Genomic DNA, 27,798 nt, shown 5'->3' with positions numbered 1-27,798 from the left:
AATGTTGTTAATATGCCGACATCAATATTTCTAATGTACACGTGAACTAATATAAGAGTTGATTTTTGGAGGAAAATTTATCAGAGTAATCAACAAATTAGTCGATGGATTAATTAGTAGCATCCCTAATCCAGAAGTGTCTCAACATGTGAAAATGCATAATCTAGGAAAGACCACCACTAAAGGGAGTGCAAATCGAACAAAATAAACATTTTATTGTGCCAAGACGAATCTACCGTATGCAGTCAGAAAATTGACAATGTAGTGTACCATGATATTCGTACATACTGAAATGAAGACATCCTGTGGTCTCATTTCATTTTGGAAAGAAAACGAGGAATGTTGGGTCAGTAATACTGATTTGTACCATATGGGATGGACAAGGAATGTAGTCCAACCTTGTTATTAACATAATAAAACCAATACACAGGCACTGGAAAATGAGTGTAAGAATAGTAGCATTATATTACCATAGGAATAAAAATAAATGGTAGAACGACAAAGCACCTGGGTTCTCCTCGAGTTCCCTTCTAAGTGGGCACCAGATAGCGTGGGTTGCTGTGCCATATGTACGGAGGTGTTCCAAGTACTGACTGTTTATGTATATATAAAAAAAAAACTGGCGTCCAGTTCATGGCGTTTAAATAGGCACGTGTTTGTGTCTCACTTTAAGACGTCTCTGGTCTGTGTCTATGTTCGTGAGGCCTCTCACATGGGCAGGTCCACGCTGTTGTGGCGTGTTTTCCTGGAGGTACCGTCGTAGCGGGGCAGTGCTTTCTGGAGGCTGGACATGGCGGCCGTGCGCTCCACGTCGATGACGGCGTACAGCTCCGTCCGGCGGGTGGGCGTGTGTGGCAGTTGGAGCGGCGAGGTGGGGGTCTTGGGCGTGTGTGGGTTGCTGGAGTCTGAGCCAGCGCCACCTCCTCCTCCGCCTCCCCCTCCTCCTATACGCCCATCTGTCTCCACCTCGATGTAGTTGAGCTGCCGCTGGCTGGGGTCGATCGACCGGCGGAAGTCGAAGTTAAAGACGGTCGGCATGGACCGTTGGTCCCGCCATCGGGCCGACTCGGGGAGCCGGGCGCTGAGGGGCGCCGTCACGTTCTCCGTGTTGATGTAGTAGTGCGTAGGGTCGGGGCTGTGCTGGCGTACCTGCTGGTAGTGGTGAGGGTGGGGATGATGATGGTGGTGGTGGTGGTGGTGGTGGGGGTGGTGGAAGCCGTTCAGCGAGGGCGTCTTGGGCTGCTCTTCGTCCTCTTCCTCGTCGTCCTCTTCCTCCTCCTCCGAGCCGGTGCGGGGCACCTCGCGCAGCGGCGGCAGCGCAGGCAGGTTCTCGTAGTCCAGCAGGGCCGTCCGGCGCAGGGCCGAGTTGTTGACGTTGACTGGGTCCGGGGTGAGGGGGGGCGGCCTGTGGCGGTGGCGCCGAGGGTGAGACGACGAAGTCGAGGCTGCCGTTGTGTTGCCGTTACTGGGGGGCTCCGGCTCTCGTGGAGCGGGTGTGGGTGTCTCTGCCTCTGATCGGCTGCTCTCCCTGGTCACTGCCGAGCCCACGCCTTGACCTCCGTTGGAGCTGGGAGGTTGGTCCTCGCTGGGCGGGTCCTCGTGCTGCTCCTGCTGCTGCTGCCGTCGCTGCACTGGCGTGGGGCCCAGCACAAACCTCACGCCCTCGGGCTCCAGCTGCACGCGAGGCCCAGGGTCTGGGGGCACGTCCTCCAGCTGGCCTTCCAAAAACGGGCAGGTCGTCTCCACGGGGGTGGTCCCCACGCCAGGGCTGGAGGGCTCATCCAGGAGTCCTGTAGTGTTCACATACGTATGGGCCTGCACAAGGACACAGCACAAACAGGTCAGACACCTGGACACAACAACCTTATGCAAAACTGTGGCTATGCACTGGTGTTTAGGATGATGCTCCCCTTAAGACTGTATAGACCAGTTAGCCTATATCTAGCGTAAAGCTAAAAGCTAAAACTGTTTTAACCCACTTACAGTAAAATATGCTAAGCTAGGCTAATGGTGTTAGACTGGGTTATTGCACACTCAGAAGAGAAGAGTATGTATCCTCTTATTGAACTGGGGTAGACGGCAATAAGATCATTTCTCAAGAAGTTGGGATCGTTCTTTTAAGGAACAGTAAAAATAGCATTAGCCTTCCATGAGAATGTAGTGTACTAATAACCATTTAAGGAACAGTAAAAATATCAGGGTAGTAGCACGACCATGTTGAGGCAATTATAAAATGCATTCCTAATTTCCATTCCTTTGGAACAGGCGCCTGCACTCACCCGTGAGGCCTCGTCCGGTGCCAGGAGCGGGTGAGTGGACTCTTCGCCCACTGAGGGTAGACGTGTGCTGCCCACAGACGGGTGCCGGCTGGAGGGGTGCGACGAGGCATCACCTAGAGACGGGTACCGCAAGCTGCCATTGGGTAACGTGGGAAGAGAGTTCCCTGGAGCTGCAGACAAACAAAACACATCACATAAATTAAAGAGCAAAAGAGCAATTTACAGGCAAGGCTACCAATCAGGTAAGTCACTGATCTTTGATACATCATCAATCCACAATTTGGCTTCATCAGGTGAAAGCAAGAACCAAATAAAGTAAATACAAGTAGAGGTACTTAGCTACCCCACCCCCCCCCCCACCCCACCCCACCAAGATTTCTAAGAAGCAGTTCACAAATTGGTTGCTGGTATTTGAACTGAATCCAATCAAATAAAATTATACCCCTCCCTTTCTGCTGAAACACTGCATTGACTGGTTCAGCGTATATTGTAAAAGTGACAAACAATAGGTAATACTGTCTGTCTGTCTTGCGTGCGTGCGTGCGTGCGTCCGTGAGTGAGTAGTGAGTGCGTGAGTGAGTGAGAAAGAGTAAAACTGGCAGCGAGAGCAGCAGTGTGGGGAGCGGGTCTTACTGGTGGGGGTGCGCGGAGCTTGGGTCTGGTCCAGCTCTGGCTGCGTGTGGTTGGGCTCGAACACCGGCTCCTCCACCACGCTGATGCTGTTGCTGTGCATGATCTCCTGCAGCATGTTGAAGATCTCCTCGGCCCGGGCACACTTGAAGGCGAAGATCCCTGCGGACGACAAACGGTGTGAGGTGCACTGGCAACAGGAGGTCCAAAAGAACGGGCATGCGCACACAGACACACACACACCAAAACAGCAGTTGTGACAACATCACAGACTGACACCAGCACCAGTCCAAGGGGGAGTGCAAAGCTAACTTTTGACAGCTATACTTTTAACAAGGAGGATAGAGCAGAACACCACAATGGAAACACTACAAAAAAGTATGTGGCAGCATGATCAAACAGGACAACCCACTAAAAATGCAGCATCCCTGGGCCCAGCTCGCATACCCACGGGCTGCAGCATTTTATGCAGAGGTCACTGTGCAGTCTGGGGGCACTTGGGTCAGTGTGTTGGGGGAAGAAGAGATGGTCACAACAAGCCTGGTCTTACTGGACTTACCGGAGCAAACAAGTCTCTCACCCCAGATCTTGGTCTTATCCTTTTGAAAGCATGGGTCAAAGTTGACAATCTTCAATTAACAACTTAGAAAGAGTTCGCATCAGCAGCACATAAGGCCACTCTAGTGATATCCCAGATGGATTTTTCCAAATTTTACAGGGTGGGTCTCCACATCACCCAAGCATTCATCTCCTCATCTGATTGAATACTACTATTTTAGGAAAACTTAAATACTATTTTAGGAAATCAGTAAGCATAGTAGACAGCCCTCACACACACACACACACACACACAATCTCTCTCTAAAATGACAAGTAACGTCATCTTCTCAAGCTAAGGGTTATGGGGAATAAGGAGTGTGTAAACAGCAGGTGAATTAACGATGGTTCAGCTCACCTTGTCCAGTCTGGCAGCGTCGGCCACTCTCGAAGGAGAAGAGGTTGGAGTCGTAGCCATAGCGACGCAAGCACAGGTAGGGCCACTTGACAGCCTCACACTTGCGGGTGCGTAGCACCAGCTCCACGTCGGTCAGCTCCATGATGCCAGCACCCAACTCATTTCCGTCATCGTCAACATTGACCACCTGTGCAACACACAACTCTACATTACAACCAAATCTGTCCAGGTGCTGATCTCTTCCATGTTGCACATTCATGGAGTTAACCGGATTTACATTTCACTACTACAGGTACTTGTCACTTTTATAACTGTAAATAAATCTCTCTGAATCTAAAACAGCAGATCATGTCCATTTCACTCCCGCTGTTCTGGGGCAATCTTACCTTGAATTTACTTTGGTGATTATCAGGTATTGACTCTTTATCGGGACAGCTACAGCAGCTACCCATGGCTTTTCTAGAGGAACATTCGATGCCTGGGATAACAAGGCAAAACGGCAATAAACACAATATCAGAAACCGAGATAAACATTAGTGAATAAGTATTACCACTGGAAATTTGGCATGTTAAAAGGTACAGGATGGCTTTACTGCAAAAGTCTTATGTAACAAGACACAAACCTATATACAGCCATCAGTGTTCCCTGTTCCTTCGACATCAGCATAACAACCATGCTTCAGATATTCTGTTGCAAGAAAGTGAGTCAGAAGACAAGAGTCAGAAGACAAGGTTTCATGAGGTCAATCAATAATCAAGAATTCACAAACAATAGCACAGCACTGCAAACCGCCAAACAATTTTACTAAATGATAAAAAAAAAAAATATATGAATAAAAATAAATTGTGATTATCTACACCCTCAAAACAGTGTTTTCAAGAGTCAGGACATCTAATTCACCAATGCATCAATCTCAGTAGTCCGCATTGATATTGATTAACATCTACAGGGCTAGGAAGGCTGACCATCTTGATGTAATTTACATATAAAGACTGAAAGAGAACTTTAGTATTTCTAAGATGGTGTTTGCATGTCTATGGGATTCTTCAGTCACGTACACCACCATTCGCAGCCTAAAAGTTATCGATAGACTCATATGAGCTTTCTTTTTTGGTGTACATTTCAAACATCAAAACAATGAATGAAAGTCAGGTAGCGCAATCATCTAAAAACTACGCCCACTTCAAAAGCTGTTGGGAGTAACTATCCTCTCTAGGCACTGGTTGAGTAAACAATAGTAACTAAAGTTTAGGCAACACATTAAAGAAAACAAATAGAAGACGAACATTAAAACATAAACCATAATCGGTTCCTTGTGTATTGTTGTACAATGTATTGCTACTGTTAGCTGACATAATTGGATAATTAGCTGCACTAGTCTTGTACTCTTAGAAGTTAACAAACTTGCACAACGATACACGTTGACGTTATATCCATTTTCTAAACAAATGTGCATTCTGAAACATGTTGACGGTAAATCAGCGCTGTGGGAGGCTAACGTTCTTTTGTGCCGATTCAGTTTATCACGGCCATTTTTAAGAATACCATAGCTTCTACAATTGTAGGGCTAGCTTACTATAACAAGCCAACTTTAAGGGGGCCCAACGCCGCCTCATGAAGTAACGAGCCAGCTTACAGAAGTTTGCTTCTGACTGAATTTGGTAGCCAAATCAGTTAACGTTATGATTCCTAATTAGCCATAGTATAGATAGTTAGTTAGCAATGATAACTTTATTTTACTGCCGTTCATCGCTGCCTTCATCTAACGTTACGTTACATAGGATGATTCCACCCAATCTTTAGTTCATAAAATGGTGAACAAATAAAGTTAATTGTTGCGCATTTGTTTCAGATAGACGAAACGTTCAACATCGCCTTACGCTAACTTAGTTAGATTACAGTGAATTTACTACTCGTCTGGGTTCAACGGAGACGGCTAGCATTTCTAGCCTCACACCAATGCTGTGGTCGCAGTTTTAGCCATCCCACATTTGAGACAGTCCATCTTATAGTTAGCCTATCGTACGTAGGATAGCTTGCTACAAAATAAATATCGCTACCATTTATGTTGCCAGCCTGCCAAGTTATGCAGCAGAACACAATACAAAAGAAAAATAAACACTTACATTTAGGAATGTGTCAGTCAGCAAATCCACAGTTGATATTTTGTCCTTATAGCGCCAATTCGGTAGGTTGTTTACTTAGTGGACTTTTTTTCTAGCTAACGTCGATACTTCGGCTAACGCTGGTCGTGCAGAGTGGTCGGTTCGCATTACCAGGGCCCAGAAACATCCACCGTTTTTTCAAAACTGTTTATCCCAGCTGATTTAGCCGAGATAACGAAATACATATTTATCCTAGTGCCTAATTTGCGTATATATGATATGTAACGTTATCCAAGTTGCTGTGTCAGCTGAAAAGCCATCGCTTAAATTGAAATAATCCGATGGATGTACTAGCCTAACAGCAACGTTAGCTTGCTAACGCTAACGTTAGCTTTTCAGAAAACACAGTAATCGTGTTTCGAAATTACCTATCCAACGCATCCTCTTTCTCATAAGAAATTGCTATCTTGTCTAATTTAACGTTACTATATATTCTAGTCAACACTAACGCCTAACCATTTCGTTACGCATACAAAATCTATCTAAATAGATGATAGCTTCCTTTACAAACTCGAACAAGTTTCGGCTGTAGTTAGTTAGTTATGCACATGCGCGTAGAGGGCGTAGCGTAAACTTTTTGCAGAAGGAACCTGGAACTGGTCTAGCAACTGGTTTCGGGTTTATTTTTGACGAATATTTTGTCACATAGAAAACTACCTACATACGAAGACACTTGGGCTGTGTTAATGGCTTGTACTGCCAATTCCATAACGCCCTATCCTAGAATGTTACGATATACGACATTGTAAAAGAATTCAAATGCCCTCAAGAAACGTTTGACCTTTCTGGTTTTAGATTTGCGCTGTTGTCAGTTTACCCTAATTATGGTAATTTGTCTTGAGGTAATGAACACATAGCCAACATGCCTGTGGGTTCTTATGTAGATTGAGGGAAAACTAATCTACTGCACAGAACAGAAGTTGTGACAACCTAATTTACCCTTCAATATCCCTCACACACACCAGCAGGCAGCCAGACAGATGCTGTCTCAGGCAGCAAGGTTACAGGTCAGGACCAGGTAGGCAGCAGACTTGGGCTGGAGGAACACGTTACGTAGGCTACTCAGCTGAGGAATTTATAGGACATGTAGGCCTAAAGTTTTACCCTTTACCTGTTTAAAATTAGAAATATATAGAACAGGTAAATTGTACTTGGTCAAGCATATTCAGGAACTTGGCCTCGACCATTTATCACAGCTACCAATACAAAACCTGAAATCTCATTTCTCCCAAGGGACCCTTAGAAGAAATAAGACAAAATAAAAACAGATTGACAAGAAAAAAAATATATTTTGAGATCTTAAGATAACTTGAATTGGACTTGGGCTGAGACAAGAATGATGAATGAATTTCCCCTGGGGATCAATAAAGTATCTATCTATCTATCTATCTATCTATCTATCTATCTAAGTGGATGACTATTTCACAGCTGAGAAGCCCAAGACCACAGAGCAAGCACCCTGAGTGATGATGAGGTCCTCCTGACTGATGCTGGCAAAGTGGAGGACCCTTTTGGCTTTGACCAGCACCGGTGAGGTAGAGGAGGACCCTTGGACTGAGAGCGATGACATATCGCCTCCCTCTGGCTCAGCGCTGCAAAAGACCCCTGGCCTGAAGCTGGAGGTAGAGATGCTGATGCAGAAGTCTACCTGGGCTGGTAACAGTACAGCAGCACTCGGCCTGCAGTGAGAAACCGTCCTGACTGGTAGCAACAATGCAGTCTTAAGATGCAGGGGTCCTGTTGCATGAGGCAGAACTTGTGATTCATCTCCTGGTCCCTAGCCTGGACTCGGATAGTGGCTTTCCCACTCTATACTGTCCTCAGCTGGGTGCTTTCTGCTGACCGTGCTAGGCCGCACCGGGGAAATGGTAGAAACCATAGACTGTATATATAGAACTATATATACAGTCTATTATAGAAACTGTCTACCAGGGCCTGCCAGGAATGGCCATCAAGCTGCAATTTAATTACAGTCCTTTAGTGTGACCTACATCGTCAACCAGTGTGCATTGGCCTTGGAGAGAGGTTATGGCTATTAGGTGCTGGACAGGAGCTGGCTATATGCTGGATCTTGGTGCTGAGGTGGGCAGACCGTTTCGCTGCAATTCAGGGTAATATCAACCTATACATGGATACGACACATTAGGGGAAATAGTTTATAGACAAGGAACCATACATATCCAATGACACAATTTTACAACTATTTTCTAAAATGGAATCCCGAACACAGAATCAACATTACGCATTCTTACACACAAGAATTATGGTTATGGTTATTTGATGTAGCTATTGCCCAAAGCGACTTACAAATAAAAGTTTTACAATTTTGGTAAGACTACATTAAGGAAAATAGCAATAATAAGCAATAATGTCAATGCAATATCAATGATCAATAGCCTAAGGGAAATAAATGTATTATGTGTGAATTAGGACACATTCCCATGATAGTTCTAGTTCTAGTAGGTGTGGGAAATAACTGTTGACATTGAGATTTTTTGACAATGTTATTTATGGTAGGCTACTGTATCTCAGAAGAATGGGAGGTCCTAAACTTTGTTGATCGCTGCCTTCCATCTTCCATTTGTTGATCTGCCTTCCTGCTTTCCATCAGCGCGTGCAGTTCAGAGGTGAAGTTATAGTTGCTAGTTGTCTAAAAATGTAGTGTTTTATAACTAAGGACGTGGTAACGATGCCCTCCTAGGCCTACATGTAAGCCCTGTATGTGTTTGCTTATGTTTAGGGCTACATTTAGTTGATTGTCTTTAACAGCAGGTTGATTATTATTTTACAGTAGGCTTTCTGTAAAGCCACAGAGATAAAGATCAAGGCCTGGGTCAAAAATATTATGCGACCTGGAGTCTTGTAGCGTGACCATCAGCCTCCCCGGGAGCCATGCACCACCCTCAGCTAGTGAATGGACTGACAAAGCAAAACATGGCAATTCCATGGAAAATTACGTTTTTTGTAACATCCATAACGCCAATAAAATGTGATGGTATGGTATGATGTGAATGATTACATGAAATATGAGCATTTGCTATTTTTGGCTGAAGAATGTACATGAGAAAAAAATCACAAAAAATGAATGTTATCATTCACATAATACAAATGCCAAGGCATTTCACTGGCGTTATGACCCTTATGGATGTGACAAAAAGTAAATTTTCCATGGAATTGCCCTAATACAGACAGAAATAAGCGTATAACGGTATAGTTGTGAATATATGAAATATCCAAGCTAATAGAATTACAAGATCATTTAAAACAAATAGGCTACATTTACAAATAGGCTACATTTGCATTTAAAACAAATGGGCTACATTGAGCAAAAGTCAAGTGCGTTTATTATTCACTAGAGGGCAGAATGCTTCTTGCTCAAAAATCCTCAAAGTCTTAATGCTACAATCTCCCGAGAATCAGAGAAACAAATACTATTTGCTGAATCAAAAGGACAAAATCGTATTATGCAAGCCTTCTGTTCTACAAAATGTGTTATTCCGTAGAAGTGCTCTGACTGAACTTTACTGGTCCTGTCTTATCTCGGAGCGGAAAGTGAAGCGTGCATTACAAGACAACCTGTAAGCATGCATTGTGCTGCCTTATTAGCGAGCTAAGAATCCTCAGATGCATGGTTGTTGCTAGTTGACCGAAGAAGCGTGCTCAGATGTTATCACTGTTTGGGATTCAGTTAAATGTACCTGTAATATCTAGTTCATTTGTCGTAATAATCCATCTATTGTTTTTCCTAATTTATAGTTTGGGGCACATGACAGTAATTTTTCATTTGGCTTGGCAAAACGTTTGAACTATTTTTCTTCCCGTCTCCACAGACTGCTTCAAGATACCTACCTCTCGGACAGCCCTGATAAACGACTCAAGACAAGACTCACAAGATCACTCGTGCATGATGATATGGCATCAAACTCTCTCCATCACTTTATCGGGTCTATAACTGATCCTCTGTCCTTGCCATAAAAATCAGAAGGCTGCTTGCTTGATCCCTGAACCATGGCTAATTTACTGGCGCACCGCAGAGAAATGGTCACTTCAGTAGGCTGTTGCTGCTGGAATTTAAGGGAACTTTGAGTAAAGGTCCCCGAGAAGTTACTGATAGTGTAATTCAGCTGATCCTGTTGCACGGGATGTTTGAAGTATCTCAGGTTAACCCTCACTGGAAGGGCTCTTTGCCTCAGGACCTGGCAGCTGAGCTGAGAAGACAGGACATGGATGGAGGGCTAGAGATTCAAAAGAGGTCACTGACACATACTCTTGGTGGCCAAAAACGGGTAAGCCTCCTCAGCTACTATTTACATTGCAAGTTGTGTCACCAACGTGTCTTTATATTATATAATGTTATATTTCTCTTTTCCCAATTCTAACTGAATTTGATTACATAGGCCTACTGTATGTTAAACTGCTGCATTAAGATGTATAAGATATTGGGACTTTACAGTGAACTGGTAATATCACATCTAAATGTAATTTTTGAAAGATTCTGTAAATGTGGCATAGGCTACATATCGAATGTGTATGAGATGCCACTGTGCAACACAGATAGTGTACAATTGGAAAGTGTCAATATACCCCCACACACACATCGGGAGCAGTTTGAGGTGTCTTGCTCAAGGATACTTTGACATGATCAGGAGGATGGGCAGGGCTCGAATAGCCCATTGTGAGTTAGCGTGTTTATTCTTGTACATTTTGGTTTATTTGAAGCATAATGTCTCAACAGCCTTTTCAAAACAGCTTTTGCCTTTTGTTTTGAAATTCAGTCAACTTTCTTTTTTCACAAAGTTCTGTGTGCTGTGACATGTTATATTCCTTTCCTGACTTGAGTATTTCTTACTTGGTTGAGCATAGTTAAGTTCACAGAGCACTGATCAATCTCTGAGCTCATCCTGTCAACAGCATTAACTGTAGTCGCTGACACTGAATGTTATTGCTTTACAGTAAGCTCTGCTGACCTGCCTGTGTAAATAAGGGCTGCATTCTGAAAGTGCACCAAACTACATTTTTAATGTAGAGGAACATTTTAAAGTTAAACATTCATGGCTCCACCTCCTCTATAACTTCACAGAATAGAGGACCATTGTAAACCATACTCCAGATTTTCAGGTATAGGTTTAATATTGCTGCTATTTCACTTTAAGTTGGTCCACTTTGAATTGGTGAGCATGCCTAGTTCATGATAAGCAGAACCCCAGTTAGGTGAGTTTCACTGTCTGTCACACAAGGAGGATAACTTTAATATAAAAATCATAGATGTGACAAGATTAACCACTGGGACAGAGATGCGAGCAGCACAATTAATTGCAGCCTTTGCGATTAGCTAATTGCATAATTTGCGATTATTTTGCAATTACGATTTAAAAATCAATCAATTATGCAGCCCTACTCGTGAGGGTGATTGGTAGTTTAGATTATTGCAGATGCCGTTATTTCAGTTTCAGGAGATTTCTGAGCCAGCAGTCTGAAGTTAGCAGTGTGATGTCTGCCCATTGCATTTGTGTAGCAAACAATGTGACATGTAAACAACTGTTTACCCCATTATAGGGTTGTGTCAGCTGAGGATATTGTTTCTCTGTTTATTAGTGGGGAAGATCAGGGGCTTCTGCACCAGCTGAAGAGAAAGGATTACAGTGACGACATCGTGTGTTTCTGTAATAAACTGTTTATTGAGTTACAGTGCCAGCCATGAGTGCAGTGTCAGGAGTTGAGGCTGGATATGTTTTGTATAAATGATCCATATTTCATCTGCCTCTATTGTGAAACAAGCTTGATGCAGACACATTGTTGGAATAGAAATGTTCAGACTACACTCCCAAAGAGTCAGGACCCGGCCCCATCTCTTGGGCTGCATGTGCTCTGGGACTTGCCTGGAATAAACCGTCTCTTACTGTTCAAGTACATTGTTCTCCACTCTCAAATTCAATTACACATTTGGTTCAGTACAAGAATGATCCACTGCTGGGCTTGGGATCAAAATAGTGCGTCTCTCTCCATATCAACTCTAGGCCTGCACTGCAGTACCCAGGCACCACTGCTGAAACAGTTAGACTATCTGGTGTCTGCTGTCACAGAGGGGCCTCTCATTTTGCATGAGCATATGACACACACACACACACACACACACACACACACACATACACACACACGCACCAAACACATGCACGTCTCCAAACTCCATACCTATCGTTTAGCCTTTAGAGAATTTAATTTTACCTGATGAACCTAATGTGTTGGTAGCAATCCACAGGCAAGCAGTCGTGCTAGCTTTCTCTGATGTTTTTAGCCTCATACTGCAAATTTTGATCTAGACATGAAATAGGTCTACTAAGAATATTAGTCTACTTCAAAAGTTATATTTAGTTTCTGAAATGTTGTCATGGTGGGGTAGTCCAGGCTAGCACTGCAGCAATCTGATGATCTTACATTGATTTTGTGTTGATGTCTTGTGCATGACTTTATTCCACAATTAGCCTCCATAAGATTGTTTGAAACTTTCTGTGTTGGCATGCTAATTAAAAAGGCATGCAATAAGCCTGATGTAACCCTTGTTAAGCCTTTGGTGCTTGTTTCTGTAAACATGCAGGCCAATTTGAGGCACAGAGCTTCTCGTGACCATGTGCAAAAAAGTTTCAAAACCAGCTCATCATCACAAAATGGCAGGTCAGGTGTATAGGTCAGGCCACCAACTAACTCTTAGGAAAATGGACTCAATTTACAAGCTTACACAGATGTTCTCTGACTGACTCTGATGCCCTCTGAACATGTCGGGGCATGCGGTGGAATTTGGCAGCATTCTTGTTCTAAATCAGAGGCTGAATTCTTCATCTGTGCATTTGATGCGGTGGAATGTGGCAACCTGCACATTGTGTGTTTAATTTAAGTGACTGCAGAGGCCCTTTTATTCAGCTATTTATTAGAGATAGAGAGGAAATGTAATGTCATGGGGTGAATAGACTCACTTTCTCTCTTCTACATTCTCACCATTTATTCCCCATGACTCTCGTGTGATATCTATCCCTCCCCCTCGCTCTCCTCTCTGTCCTACTTCTACACTAACCACGCCAGCAGCATTGAGCAGCCTGCCGCAGACCCATGAATGAACCTACTTCAGTGACGTGATTGAACGCAGGTCAGCCAATCATCTGATGTTGAAAGGGTGTCTGTGCTTCAAGCTGTAATTGCTCCAATAATAAGAGGCTTTTATAGGTGTATTTATGTGTTGTCTGATTGATACATATTCTCATGATTTGGGCTGTAATACACTTGTAGTGGAAGATAAAGTCTGAAGGCAAAGACTGCATGGGCTGCTAGCTAACCATCTCAATCGTCTGTCACATCCAGTGGGTCTCCTCAAGCCTGAACTGCAGAGTTGTCTGATTCAATCAGTCATCCTGCATCGGCAAATGAGCAAGATGTGGTTATTTGGCCGTGTAATGTTTCACAGCAGCACTGTCTCTCACCCCCTGCTGAGTTTATTTTTAAACTCTTTAAAATAACATTTTCCCATTGCGTAACTTTGTTTTTGTTTTTGCAGGTACTAACTGTTATATTGTGTAGTTGCACATGGTGCTTATGATTTATGATTTTATGATTTTATTTGGATCCCCATTAGCTGATGCAGATACTCTTCCTGGGGTCCACACACAACATATAACAAACAAGAAACCAACATACAAGACAACAAATATAAAAGCAGGAAAAGAATAGATACTTTTCCTGGGGTCCACACACTACATATAACAAACATCAACATACAAGACAACAGATATGAAAACAATCAAAAGAAAGACAGGAAAAGAATGAATAACTAAACTTTGTTGTTCAGATGCACACACTTATCGTGACAAAGGACATGCAGTATTCTGTGAGTTTTGCTGGGGGAGATGGTAGATTGTAGGATATGACTGGAAGTGCAGAGCAGACAGAAAAGCTGTTTTGGCTGGCGGATTCTCTCTTTTTTCCTTCTCTTTTTTTCTGTCTGGAGGTGAAGTAAGTGCAAGCTTGTTAGTTCATGAAAGGGTGTGAGGGTTCAGCACCGGAGGACCGCTTCGTTTAGGCAGGGTGTAGTCAGAGAGCAAGCCCCTTTTCCTTCCCAGCGTTTCTTTTGCACTGGTGAATAATGGATTAGGCCCCTGTAATGCTCCCCAGAGTAAGGACACATTGTAGGGGAGAACCCCAGAGGATGAATGACTGTTATATATTTTTTATATATTGGATACGAACCCTCATGTCAACATTTTACAGCCTGTGGCTTACACTTGGCAATACCCTCTGATTTGGTGACCTGTCATAAGGCTTTTTTTGCCTTTATTGCACTTTGGCCTTCACATTGCTTTCAGAATGTATGAAATTTCAGGAAAAGGAGTCTTGCAGGAGTATACTAAAAACTAAAAGCTAGGTAGTAAGCTTATGCTCTTTTGGAGAAGATGGTAATTTGATAATGAGATCATTTTGTGTTCAAGTCATTGTTGGACTGAGTGGTCAACACTTCAGTGTTGGCTGCCCTCCTCTGGATGATGCTGGAAATGGTCTGTCTTTTGAGCATGAAATTATGGTATGGTGATCCATACACCCTTTTTGCCATGGCTACCCCTTATGTCAACATTAAGGTGCTTACTGTAATGAGAAGTGATCTGTAAAGGCCACATTATGTGAGGGAAACACTTATCACCCAGCCAGATTTTGTAAATGCACGTGGAAACTGCAGGCATCTCTTTCAGACAGCAGGGGGAGGTGCTGTTGTAGGACACTGGACCTGTCGTGAGACTGAAACATCCTTACGGATACTTATGGATTTGTTTGTTACCCACAGAGTGGGCATATTTACAGGTCATTTACAGGAGTGAAGTTCTTGAATGGAGTGTGATAAAATGAAGCTGCACTCCTACAGACAAGTGGATTGAAATTGAAGTTACAACAAAATTGCATACTAACCCTTCCTAATAATAATTATTCTTTTTATTAATTTGATTTAATTACAGTTTTTCTCAGTCGCTTTGGTGCTTTTCTCAGATCAGAATGAAAATTCTCATAACTATTAGTTCAACCTCCACAACGTTTAGTCATTTGTGCACATCATAGTAGCAATTTCTCCTTCTGAACAAATTGCAAATGCTTTTGGACATGTATCAGTTGCTTTGTCATGTCAGTCAAAATGAACTATACTTATGGATGCTGAATAGTCGTTCCCAATAAAACTAATAGTCTTCATTTCATTGCTTGAGTCATTACATACAAAATTGGTGAACTAGTTATCAAATTCTGTTACAATGCTGTAGAATTGCAAAGAGCATATACAGTAAAAATGTGAAACGTACATATTCAGTGTCTTGTACTCACTTACTCTCCTAACTACAGCAATTTCTAACTTTACTGTAGTTTTCAAATGGCTGTACAAGTACTGCATAGTGCTGTCTTGAGCATGTTCAGGTAGTGTCACCAAGTTCTGACCTTTTTTTGCATGGAAAAACACTGAGAGAATAAACTGCCATAATGAAAACATGACAAAGCCATTTACTATCTTGTTCATAAACGATGGCGTGAAGACTTCTCATTTTGATGACACTGGCAGTTTCATTGACATAAATACTTGCTTTTGAGGAATGGACTATCCATTTTGAGCAACTGACGTGCTTTTGCAGGTTATCCACTAGGTTTTGCAGTTTGCACTAATTGTTTTGAGAAATGCACTAACTGCTGTGCAAATGTTAATAGTGATGTCAGAAAAGCACCAAAGCGACTGAGAAAAACTGTAATGCTGTAATTGGTGTCAGTCCTGAACCACATATCTGATTCAGCTTGACAACTTAATACATAATACTTACAATAGCTTAATACCAATTTATTTGAGATCTAGCCTCAGCTCTTTAAACATTCTTGACTCTAAATGGTAATTTTTACAGCAGTACATTTGCCATTTAGTTGTAGGGACATTTGTTTAGATATAGATAGATACATAGATAGAGATAGATAGATAGATAGATTGATAGATATATAGATAGATACTTTTCATCCTGAGGATAATTTTAGAGTTTAACCAGCCTAACAATATCTTGTAAATGCACAGTAAAAAATATCACAAACATGTATGGTTGATCAGTGCCTGCAACCAGTTACCATTTGTTACCTTTGCACTATCATTGCTCTGAATGTATTGCGATATTCAGAAATGACTTTCTTTAGCCATGGTCAGGCACCTTTTCCATCTCATTTCTGTCTTTTTGTAATTCACCAAATGAACCATGTCCGGATCATTCGTTATAGACGGAGCATATTCTCTGGGCACTCTGAGTTGGACATGCGTATGGCAGTAATCCATAACTTTATGTTGACGTCTTAAAGGGTTTGAGTGTTTCCTGCAATTACTTTTAATAATATCACAGAGTCTAGGAAGTTCAGGCCGTCAAAGCCATTGGACTCGGCAACTGAAAAGTCCCTGCTCCAACCCCAAATATGACGTTAATCGGATCACTCGTTTTTACTCTACTGCTGCGAGTGGTAATTGATTTAACATGTGAATAGCGTAAAAGCTAAAGAGTTTTACTGATGTCTAGATGCCTCAAGTAGAAAATAGATCGTAGAAAAGGCCCTTTTCCATTTTTATTGCTACCACTGGCTGCTCCTCACAAGCTCTTTTCTGACTTCTATGTGGAAACAAATCTTCCTGATAAATCTCACAAATGTTTTTATTAATCTGTAACTTAGAAACATTGTGGTCATTTCATTAGTACCATTTTACTATCCTAGATAGCAGGATGGTGTCCCCATATCTGCACTCAAACTAACCTTATACAGTTTTAAAGATACCCTTAAAAGATTTACCGTAAATGGTGGCCAACCTTTAGTGCAATACAGTATTAATATCTCCAAGAGAGTGTTATTATGTCGCTATGAAAGAGCTGCTCCTAATATTCTGTGATGAGACAGTGTGCAGTAACCTTAAGCCAAGAGGCCCGTTAGCTTAATCTCTTCTATAGTGTGACCACTTCAGGAGATTTGGGGAACAGAGAAGGGGTTGGGCAGGAGGGAGGTCGGAGTCAGTGTGAGGGTGACTCACGTTGTCCATCTCGTGGGGCCCCTGCCTTCTCCTCACGTGCCAAACCCCCTGTCCTCCATCATCTCTGTATCTATTTATACCGCTCCCCTTTATCAAGAACACCCCCTGACTCTCCTGCGTCCAGTGGCTTAAACTAGTCAAGGAAAGAATGCAGCCGTGGTTCATATGGGCAGTCCAAAGCCCCTTACACTTGTCAAAGGGGATATAGAGGAAGATGTATGAAGCATAGTTATGTTAACTTTTCTTGCTTGATGGAAAGTCTTGATATTGTGTTAAACACAGCTATAGGCTAATATCAGCAGTTGTATTGGTCGCTCTCCAGAATTGGTTATGACACATCAAAAGCGATTTCCTCAAGTGATTTGTCAACTGAGGGCACCTTATATACTTACAGTATATCTACTTATAAGTATGAGAGCCAGGCTCAGTAGTTATTGAAGAAGAGGATTAATAAACAGGTATTATATAAAGCATCCTGATAGTACATGTAATGGCGTTACCTAACCGTAGCACTACCTACAGTATCTGGCATCTAATGGAAATTTTATATGTAGGCTTTCAGAACCTGAAGGTTACACGGGGCTGTGGCCATAACACATCCTCTCACAGAAAATACTTATGTGAACTAAAGTTTATGAAATATAACTTTATTAAATAGTTCTTCACCAATCAGAAACAGACTAAAAAAACCTCCAGGCTACATATTCGTCATATAGCCACACCCCTCTTCTCTCCTTAACTACTGATAGTAGAGGTTCACCTCATACTGTCAGTTCACCGTGCACACACAAGAAAAAATGGACGGGCTTCACCTCTTAAATTGTAGCGACTTAGCTTGTATATTATGGAGCCCAGAATAGTGTCAAGAATCATGATCCTTTCAGGGCACCTCTAGTCATGAGAGCTGTCACACCATGAAGGCGGTTTGGTTTTCTGAAAAAGTTATCTTTAGCTTCCAGTAGCGTTATTAGGGTAATGATGCCTAATCATGGTTTGATCAAGGTAACTGGAACCATATACCGGCAGACTTAAACTGATAAACCTCAGAGTAGGCATGAATGACCTGGTTGGCATCATAGCACATCCAGTATTACACCAGTACTTTGGGCCGTGTTTGATAGATAGGGGGTGAACGGGCATGCGGTCTGCTCCGCTGTCAGAGCACTTCACCATCATTTCCAAAAGTTTTGCTCCCGAAGCCATGGACTAGGGGTCGGAGCAATTCTTATGTCTCATGTATAGGCTATATTCATGCCATCACATCCAGGCCTTGAAGGGCCCAGTGTGTAGGCCTATAAGATAAGTCATAGTCTCAGGGCGACTGTGGTAGAGAGACACCAGGGCATCCTGCCTTACTGACCTAGTGTGGTGGAGCCAGCCTGCCACCTAAGCCTTTAAAGGGATTGTTTGCTGACTGGGCACTCAGCTTGTAAGCTAATAATGGGATTTTTCAGCAGGGGGGGCATAAACACTGGTGCCAAGCCTCCGTCTGCTGTGTGGTTGAGTCCCCCACCCCCCACCCCACCCCACCCCCACTGCCTCCACCCAAAAAGCAGGCTTGTAGTACTGGTTTAGCTTCGTGTACTGTTTGCTGTATGGGGGAGACTGAACTTGACCTCTGTGGTCGGGGACTGAACTTGAAGTTGGGAATCATCAAAGGCAAACACCTCCTCTGATCTGGCTAAAAGTGCGGGAAAAAGACATCATATCCAGCGTCCCTTATTAGGGTTTTTCAGCCTCTTTTTGAGTCTTTGGTGTGGGTGGTATGTTATTTCAGCTGTCCTTGTCTGAAATGGTTGGTTTTTCCAAATAAATATGAAATGTTTTTTTTTTTTTTTTTGCCCTTTCATTACAATTGACTATAACATTTTCTTTGGAGTTATATCTCATGCTCATTTATTGGTATTGGTAGTTACATGCTATATTGTAGCCCTCATTAGTCTTCAAAATGATGTGGACATTACGTTCTTCTTGTGTTGTCTGCTGACAGATGCCCTCTTGATCACTGGCATCTCTGCCACAGAGCAGACACAAAGCAGAGCGCGGCTCTGACCCTGTGCCAACCTGCACTATGTTCCTGCGTGCCAATCAACCTGCCAGAGGTGCCCTCGGAACATCAGCAGGATGTGGCCAGCGAGCACCGCGATAGTGCTATCTCTGCCACACTGCCGTGGCAACTGGGTCAAGTGAACTTCCTCTTGGACCCCCCCTGAGAAATGTGGAGGGGGCGAAGCTCTGTGATAGACCTCCACCTGCATGCCTGCAAGCTGCTTCCTTAGGGTTGTTTACTTGGGCAAAGAATGAATGTGATAGGGATCTGCCTGTTCCCAGCCCCTGTACTGAGTGAAGTAGGATTGCTCATATACAGTACGCTGAATATGTGTATATTATTCGGGGTAAATAGTTGGCACGTGGGCAGTGGGCACTTTTTCCGATCCATGTCTGCAGTGGTGCCGTTTCATGTCCAGAGAGCTGGGCGCTGACAGCCAGAGGTGGCAGCTGCCTGTGATTAGGCTGTTATGTGGAGATTTGCTCAAGTGAAGGCCTCTGGTCTCCATCAAGGCCACATCTGGTGAAGTGGCCGCCCCCTGGAGAACCTATTGCGCTTGCCCCTCGTTAGACACAGGCTTTCACAGCTCGGGGCATGTCCTCCAAGCACGCAGTCGTGTGTGCCAGTGAGTCATGCCTGTGTGCATACGCACGTCTTGTTGAGGTGCCATGATCGCGAAATCTGAACTCACTTGCCCCACTTTGCCCCATGGTAGGTCTGCCAAGGTTGCGTTTACGTATTTCCCCACCCAAGAGGTAGGTGGTTAAGCATTTGACGGGTCAAAATAAGGGAAGTCTCTCTTCAAGCTGAGCCACTGTCATAGGTTCTACTTATAATTCCATGGTCTCACAAACAGGATTGCCGTCTCCTGTTAAGTAGATCGTACACCTTGTAATCAAAGTGGGCAATGTTATTTTTGTGGTGTAACCGCATTTGACATAGTAAAAAAAGAGCCGCAAGGGTTGTGCCCATGCTACCTGTCGGACATTTAATGTTTGTTGTTCTTGCTGTCCTTAATCCGGTGTCAGTCTTGGCAGCTCTGCGGCATTAAGCTCACCCCTCCCCGGCAACTCTGACCCACTGCTGTCTCGAGCGTTTAAAACTGAACCCAGCAGTTCTGCGCGGCGGTCAGTGCTCGTGGGACACATTGATACAGTGAGCAGTGCAGGTGTCGGATCTGCTGCAGAGAGCTGGCGACCATCTGGAACAGGCTTATCCCCACGTCCAGAGATGGAGTCATGGGGAAATGGGCGATGGCGTGGTGGTCACACCAGGTCAAGGCGGTGAATGTGAACTTGGTAACGGTGGACTTTCTCCCTTCAGCTTTTCAGCCCTCACCCTGCTTATGGAAAGTTCTGGTGTATGACGTGACCAATATATAGCTCTAGAAAGAGTTAAAGGAACTGATGCCAGACCTCCTTTTTTCTTTTTTTTCAGTTCTTTTTTCCAGTTCTAGTGAAAGATGTTGTAGGTATCAGCTGTGGTCTAAATCTGAATATGGGAGGAGCAGGGAAAAGTACTTGTTTGCTGTTTCTTTTCCAGATGTTATTTACAGCCATCACGGAACTGCTCCAAAGTATTCCATATTTCAGTTGAATTATTCTATCTAAAGTCATGATGTCTTTTTAATTATTTTGCATTTAGATATCAAAATTAATAAATAAATAAAAAACAACAAAAAATACAAATACAAATCTTAATACAACTTAATACAACAAATACAAAAATACAACAATGATACAACATAAGTGGTTCCCATACTACAAAATTCAATGAAGTCATGGAAATGCATTTGAAATATCCCTCTGAATCAAGCAGCATCAATTCAGATCCCTTGACCTATTCATATGAAACCTCTTATGTGTTTCTGTTTTTAATCCATGGTAAATGACATTGGATGTCAAGGATTAGGCCATTAGATCACCTGTATTAAATGTGCCACGGTGTAGAAATAGCTCAGACTATCACCTTTCTTTGACCTGTGGTGGACAAAGACCAGGCATGTCAGGACCGTTCACTGAGTGCAGTCACTGATAATGACTGCAGTTGACCTCCAAAAGCTCATTAGATTATGTGAACCAAGCAAACCATATGGATGTCACTTAGCTCATGTCATCCTGGATTCACTTCATATTGTGTTGGGCTGCAACTCCTCAGTTAGGGAGGTGCATAGTGGTAGTAAAAACAATATCTCAGTAGCTCTGGAGAAACTGAAAAAAAAGGATCACAAAGGATCAAGATTGTGGAGGTTAAAGCTATATCTTCTTAAGGGTTAAAAAGTCTGAGATCTCGAAATCTGTGTCTTATTGCATTCCGGTAATTGTTCCAGAGACTTGTATTCTGCTGCCTCACTTAAAATGTAACAGTCTCCAAATGCTTTATAGTACTAATGTTATATATGTAGAATGGACTATACATGTTAGTCCCTGCTGGCCTGATTCCTGGAATGATGCTGACACACACACACACACACACACACACACACACACACACACACACACACACACACACACACACACACACACACACACACACAGATCAGCTCAACCAACCATCCAGTCTTTGTATGATACAGGGAATGTTGCCAATTAGTGCAGCACACTTGACCGCTGTTAGATGATGGTCCCAGACTCCTTCATATGGTAGCTTTGTTTCCCCTAGAGAGAGAGAGAGAGAGAGAGAGAGAGAGAGAGAGAGAGAGAGAGAGCTCTGGTGTGTTGGATGGAAAGTGTTAATCTGCCCTGATGGGAGTGCTCACTGGTGCAGACCCACTGAGTGCCAGGATTTTCCTACTACGTCTGATTAGGCCATCTACCCATCTTTAGCCCAGTCTTTAGATCCACCTCCCCCTTACACTCACTCACTCACACACTCACATACACACTTGAAAAGAAGCATCTGCCATTCACGGCTCATGTCTTTTCTAATCTAGTCACTCCTGCAGTCTGTGCTCGTCAGGTCAGAGGCACGCTGCCTTCATACTCCTTTTGTTTTTGTTTTGTTTTGTTTTTGTTTTTCTTTGTTCCTTTTCTATCTGTTGCTCCTGGATCCTGTCGTGGAGTTGGAGTCCCTGCTTGTCGCTAAACAGTCGGACGTGTGTGTGTGTGTGTGTCTGGATCAGAGACCCTGCTTGTTGCTACATAGTGGTGTGTGTGTGTGTGTGTGTGTGTGTGTGTGTGTGTGTGTGTGTGTGTGTGTGTGTGTGTGTGTGTGTGTGTGTGTGTGTGTGGATCAGTCAGAGGGGGCAGGTAGGAGGGAGGAACTAGCCCCTGTCCTGTTCTGTCCTGGGTGAGTGAACAAGCATCTTTTGGAGGAGAGGAGGACAACAATAAGGAGTCTTTTGGAGTCTTTTGAGGAAGAGGAAAACAACATAAAGGAGTCTTTTGAGGAGAGGAGGACAACAATAAGGAGTCTTTTGGACACTTTTCATGGGAAAGGACTCTCCTGAAGTCACTTCGGCGTATTTTGGATTTGGGTGTGTGTAGTGGTAGTAGTATTGTGTTTGCTCCTTAGAGTGGAGCTCTGTGTGTGTGAGTGTGAGTGTGTGTGTGTGTGTGTGTGTATGTGTGTGTGTGTGTGTGTATGAGTATACAAGTTTAAGAGCATGTGCTCCCATGTTGGTTTGCTGCAGCTGTTGAGCCGGTTCAGCCAGTGGTTGTGGTCGTTCTGATTCTGCTTTTGAAAGCTGGGTTAGAGTAGTGTGAGTGCCTGTGTGTGTGAGAGTAGACTTGTGTCTTAGTGTGTGTGTGTGTGTGTGTGTGTGTGTGTGGTTTTGGAGACACGCTTGGAAAGCGCAGACTAGGGAAGATGCCTGCCATTCTGGTCGCCTCGAAGATGAAGTCGGAACTGCCCAAGCCGGTGCACAGTGCCCTTCCCATTCCTCAGCACCCGTCCAAGACGGGCGCGCTACCCGCCGCCGGCAAGCTGAAGGCTACTCTGGGCAGCCAGAGTGCCCACAGGACCCTCCAGCGGAACCAAAGCCTTGGCACGGCCACCACAGGCACCCCGGCGAAGAAGACCCCCGCATCCAAAGGCAGCTCCACGGACCCTCAGGTCAGAACATGCCCTTAGCCCTCTCCAGATAAGTATCTCATTGCACTGCTCAAAGCATCTCTTGACTGTTTGCATTTCTGTATGCAGGCTTTTGCCGCTTTTCTCATTATTTGGCTTCGTTTTATGATGGTTCGCTCCTCGCCATCTTATGATGGTCGTTACATAGTGCCCTCATTCTGTCATTGCAACTGATTGAGTTATTGGTAGCTACTCCTGAGCTTCTTTGATATTCATGCCACATTTTGAATGCTGTGCCTGATGGCCTTTTGCATGCTTGTTCATCAGCAAAGCTCTGATGTCTGTGTTTCTGAGGTTATTTAGTGAATGGAATAAAAATATATCAGTACAATGATATATCAGCTACTGAGTGCATATGTGGTTGATATTCTGAAATAGCCAGTCTGCAGTAGCTAGTGGATTAAACGTGTATTGGTGAGTAGTCTAAAGGAAGTGCATTTGCACTAGTCAGTGGAATGTACACCTGCTGTGGTTTGTTATGTGGTTTTTGCACAGGTGTGATTTCACCTTTTTGCCCTTAACCTGTAGCACAGCTGTGGAACAGTTGAGATGCTGGCTGCCCTCTGTGACTCGAGCCATTACAGACCATGACCATGTGCTACGTGCTACGTGACCACAGATGCTAGGCATTTATAATTTACACAGCCACCGGTGCGTCCCTCAGCTGTGTCGGGAGTTAGGCAACCCCCCTGCGGCATCGATGACGGTGTGTGTGTGTGTGTGTGAGCGGAGGGAGCCAATGGCGGTGGCTCCTTTTCCCCGCAGGTCCAGCTAAGGCCCCTGGCAGCCAATGGCTGTGGCTCCTTTCCTCTTTAAGTCCAGCGTAGGCCCCTGGGAGCCGAGGGGGGTGGGGGGAGGGAGGAGGCCACAGAGGCCACTGTAGCATGCGGCGGGGCGGATGAAAGGCAGTCTGCCGGCCTTGTCATTAGCGCGCGGTGGCCGGTGGTTTTTCTGCAGGGCTGTAGTTTGACGCTGGTCTACCGCACCGTACGCAGGGCTCCAGGGCCCATGTGCACCCGCGCTCTCTCCCCCCCGACCGGCCCCGGGCCCCTCCAAGCTCCGGGAGGGAAGACACGAGGCACTAATGTAAAATAATATTGTTATAGCGGAAAGAAAATTGTCCACCCTTTTTAAAAAATAAAAAGTCCAGCTCAGTTTCCTGGCATGGTAGACTGGAAAAGACGTGCTTGAGAGCGAGAAAGGTCCTTGTGGTGTTTTGCTGTTGCCTTTGCAGAGGTTTGGATTGGTTCACTGGTGCCTAAAGCAGTCTCTAATTGATATCTTCACGATGTAATGTTGACAGGTCAAGTTAATGTACCTTAACAATAAAAACGTCAATTTCTTATGGACCTCTATTAAATCTGAGCTGTAGACTAGTTATTCTTACAGAACTGGGGAGGCAAGATTGCACTTGAAACATCAAGATGTGCGTAGATGAGTGGAAAAATAAGCTAATAAGAAAGATTGAACTGCTGGTGTAAGAGATTTCGCTCTCATTTTCAGAGAGGTCCCATCACCCATCTGCCATGAGCTTTTATTTTGATGGAAAGCTGTGCAGCTAATGACTTGAGTGTACTGGGCTGACCATCGCCACCCTTAACCGCTCTGGTCTCAAGTACAGAGTGTACTGGGCTGACCATCGCCACCCTTAACCGCTCTGGTCTCAAGTACACAGAGTGTACTGGACTGACCACTGGGCTGACCATCGCCACCCTTAACCGCTCAGGTCTCAAGTACACAGAGTGTACTGGGCTGACCACTGGGCTGACCATCGCCACCCTTAACTGCTCAGTTCAGCCCTTACAGAAGGCCATGCAGAACAGTTTCATTTAAGTATAAGTATATAAGTATATATACTCTTTTGATCCCGTGAGGGAAATTTGGTCTCTGCATTTATCCCAATCCGTGAATTAGTGAAACACACACAGCACACAGTGTACACACAGTGAGGTGAAGCACACACTAATCCTGGCGCAGTGAGCTGCCTGCATCAACAGCGGCGCTCGGGGAGCAGTGAGGGGTTAGGTGCCTTGCTCAAGGGCACTTCAGCCGTGCCTAACTGGTCGGGGTTCGAACCGGCAACCCTCCGGTCCGAAGTGCTAACCAGTAGGCCACGGCTGCCCCCTATTTGATCCTATAATGCAAATATATATGTGTGTGTGTGTGTTCATTTGTGTGTTTGCTTGTGTGTTTGTGTGTGAGTGTGTGTGTGTTTGTTTGTTTGTTTGTGTGTGTTTGTGTGTGTGTGTGTTTGTGTGTGAGTGTGTGTGTGTGTGTGTTTGTTTGTTTGTGTGTGAGTGTGTGTGTGTGTATGTCTGTGTTTGTGACTCATGGCCCATGGGAATCGTCCCCTGAGGTCCCACCACCTGCTCTGAGCAGGTTTGTTCCGAGCTTAGAGGGGATTTATCTGGGCTCATAGAATGTGGTGGGACCACTTCAACTTTACTTTCCATAACATGTGCACACACACACACACACACACACACACACACACACACACACACACACACACACATACACAAACAAAAATGCACAAAGATGCAGCTGCCCGCCTTGCAGCACTTTGAGTCGTGGCCAAGTGCCACCACCTCCCTCACCGCAGGCCTAAGTAAAAACTGCCCACAGCAGCGAGCAGCTCATGATGATTATTGCAAACACATGCCCGCCCGCCTGCCTGCTTTGCCCGCTCGGCAGCTAAGAGGAGCCCGTGCCGCGGGCAAAGGGACGGAGCGGTGCTTCCCCGTCTGCTGTCCGCTGCTGCTGGGAGCCTTTGGGTAGGGCAAGCCCCTGAGCATCCCTGGATCTCCCAGGCCAGAGGCAAGCCTGTTCTCACGAGCAGGCTGCACCAGGCACGTCACTGAAGCGATCCGCGCGGAGCGTAGGAATAGTTTTAGAAGACTGGTCTAATTAGTTTGAATGTATGCGCCACTACCGCGTCAGGTGAATAGCCAGTCTCATCGATTGATCGCTAATTGTTGCAGCATGCGCTCTGCTAATGGAACGCTTCTGTTGCGTGCCTGGTGTAGCCTGCCTGTGTCTTGATGACCGAGCACTGCAACTGAGTCTGGATGAATGGGACATGAAACACGGTTGTGGTGTTATGGATATTGTATTTAGCAGATGCTTTTGTCCAGAGCGACTTACAGAATATGAACTTTACAATAGTTAAAAATAACAGTAAGCAGTTTTTAAAAGTTGGTAAGCCAACATTAAGCAAAATAGTAATAATAACAAAAATGTCAATACTACAGTATATCAAATATCAATGTTGAAGTGGTCAGCGACTGGGGATGACCGTGGCCGTTTCACATCCACTCTTAACATGAGTACCATCACTGACCTCTGACTGACTGGCACACATTAGCTATAGGGGATTTTGGACCCTCTCTCACACACACACACTCTGCTGCCACCTTCTGGTAGTGTTGAATGCAAGCACAGTCATAAATGTCATAAAATCTTAAAATTCATTCAATGGGATGGTTCAGTCCACTATGAAGGATTAAATATGTGTCCTAAATTGAATTCTCATTGTTTGTTGAGCCATCTATCCAACATTGCACTCTTTTCTTAATCCAGAAGCTATACAAAAATACAACTTGGTTTTCACTGTCAGCCAGATGTGTTGGCAAATTGTTGACACTTAATCTGTCAATATTTACAGAGATTAACTAAATTTATGATGTAAAATTCTTTGCCCCCTCGGTGAGATACTGCAGATGGTGAGATTGTAGTCCCCCCTCTCCCACACACACACACACACACAACCCTTCACAGCATCCTCGTGCCCTCCTTGCAGCCACTGGGCATTTAGTTTTGATGTTAGAGCAGCAGGCCACCTCATGCAGAACACAGAGCCATTACAAGGGCACTAGAGCATCTTTTTATAGGATTTACTTTTTGGTTTGATGAAATGTCCAATATGCACATGTGTGTCTCAGCATCCATCCATCCTCATACAGTATATGCTGTGCGTTGAGAGGAATTCAAGTAACTTTTGTCACTTCTGTTGACGTTCAAACAAAACAGAGAGCTAGCTCGCTACTCCCTCCCCCTCCCTCCCGTGCAATTTAAACTCTTCTAAACGCACATCTCATCGGTGATTGGCTGGAACAGTTTGTTATGTTTTTATGGTCCAGGCTGGACCAATTTTTTGTTGCCTTCTTTGAGCCTGGGCTGTCCACAGAGAGTGCGTTTTTTTTTATAGTGTATTCAGGGCACAGGCAGCTAGCGGATGGTGATGTGATGTTTGCTGCATGTGACAAAAATTGTTTTAGTTTAGAAACCGCGTAACATCGCTTAGAGAACCTTTAATTAGATGCCTTGTTGAAAACAATGGAGCCTACCTCCAGTAGAAGGGCTGACATGAAGGCTTACACTCTCAGGGATGCTGCGGCATTCACTCCCTTCCTCCCTTCTAGGTTTGTGTGAGGTTGGATTTCCTGTAGTGTGAAGGACCCTTTCTGATATGGCGGTAGCATAGTGGCTAAGGAGCTGGGCTAGCGTGTAGTAGCCTGAAAAGTTGTGGGTTCAATACCCGGCTTCCACCGTTGTGCCCTTGACCAAGGCACTTAACCCC

General features: G+C 44.3%; 2 protein-coding genes across 5 annotated transcripts in view; one reads left to right on the top strand and one right to left on the bottom strand.

Moving 5' to 3' along the window:
- Positions 1-195: 195 nt before the first annotated feature.
- frs2b (fibroblast growth factor receptor substrate 2b) lies at positions 196-6,564 on the bottom strand. The gene is made up of 7 exons (XM_076269400.1): positions 5,992-6,564; positions 4,488-4,552; positions 4,251-4,342; positions 3,865-4,051; positions 2,913-3,071; positions 2,280-2,449; positions 196-1,815 (listed from the first exon to the last, which is right to left on the bottom strand). The coding sequence occupies exons 3-7, from the start codon at positions 4,314-4,316 to the stop codon at positions 709-711; spliced, it is 1,689 nt and encodes a 562-aa protein (XP_076125515.1). The 5' UTR covers positions 4,317-4,342; positions 4,488-4,552; positions 5,992-6,564; the 3' UTR covers positions 196-708.
- Positions 6,565-22,806: 16,242 nt separating this feature from the next.
- nav2b (neuron navigator 2b) overlaps positions 22,807-27,798 on the top strand; it is a 75,714-nt gene continuing 70,722 nt past the window's right edge. For 2 of the 4 annotated variants that reach the window (XM_076269397.1, XM_076269396.1), the window contains exon 1: positions 22,807-23,201. In XM_076269397.1, the coding sequence (XP_076125512.1) occupies positions 22,956-23,201 (246 nt within the window). In that variant the 5' untranslated portion in view covers positions 22,807-22,955. The remainder of the gene's footprint in view (positions 23,202-27,798) is intronic. The other 2 variants (XM_076269399.1, XM_076269398.1) reach the window with 2 other exon arrangements.

Source organism: Alosa pseudoharengus, unplaced genomic scaffold (assembly GCF_046254945.1).
Source record: "Alosa pseudoharengus isolate Yale_2024_CS ecotype anadromous, Long Island Sound unplaced genomic scaffold, YU_APseudo_1.1 YU_APseudo_1.1_scf_10, whole genome shotgun sequence".
NCBI lineage: Eukaryota > Metazoa > Chordata > Actinopteri > Clupeiformes > Clupeidae > Alosa > Alosa pseudoharengus.
This window is presented reverse-complemented; position numbering and strand designations above follow the sequence as displayed.

What these genes read in the sequence shown, in the direction of transcription:
- frs2b (XM_076269400.1), bottom strand. Translation starts at nt 4,316, where the DNA reads ATGGGTAGCTGCTGTAGCTGTCCCGATAAAGAGTCAATACCTGATAAT. An exon ending in ATCACCAAAGTAAATTCAAG is followed by an intron (nt 4,052 to 4,250) that starts GTAAGATTGCCC and finishes TGTGTTGCACAG; the next exon opens with GTGGTCAATGTTGACGATGA. An exon ending in CACCGGACGAGGCCTCACGG is followed by an intron (nt 1,816 to 2,279) that starts GTGAGTGCAGGC and finishes GTCCTTGTGCAG; the next exon opens with GCCCATACGTATGTGAACAC.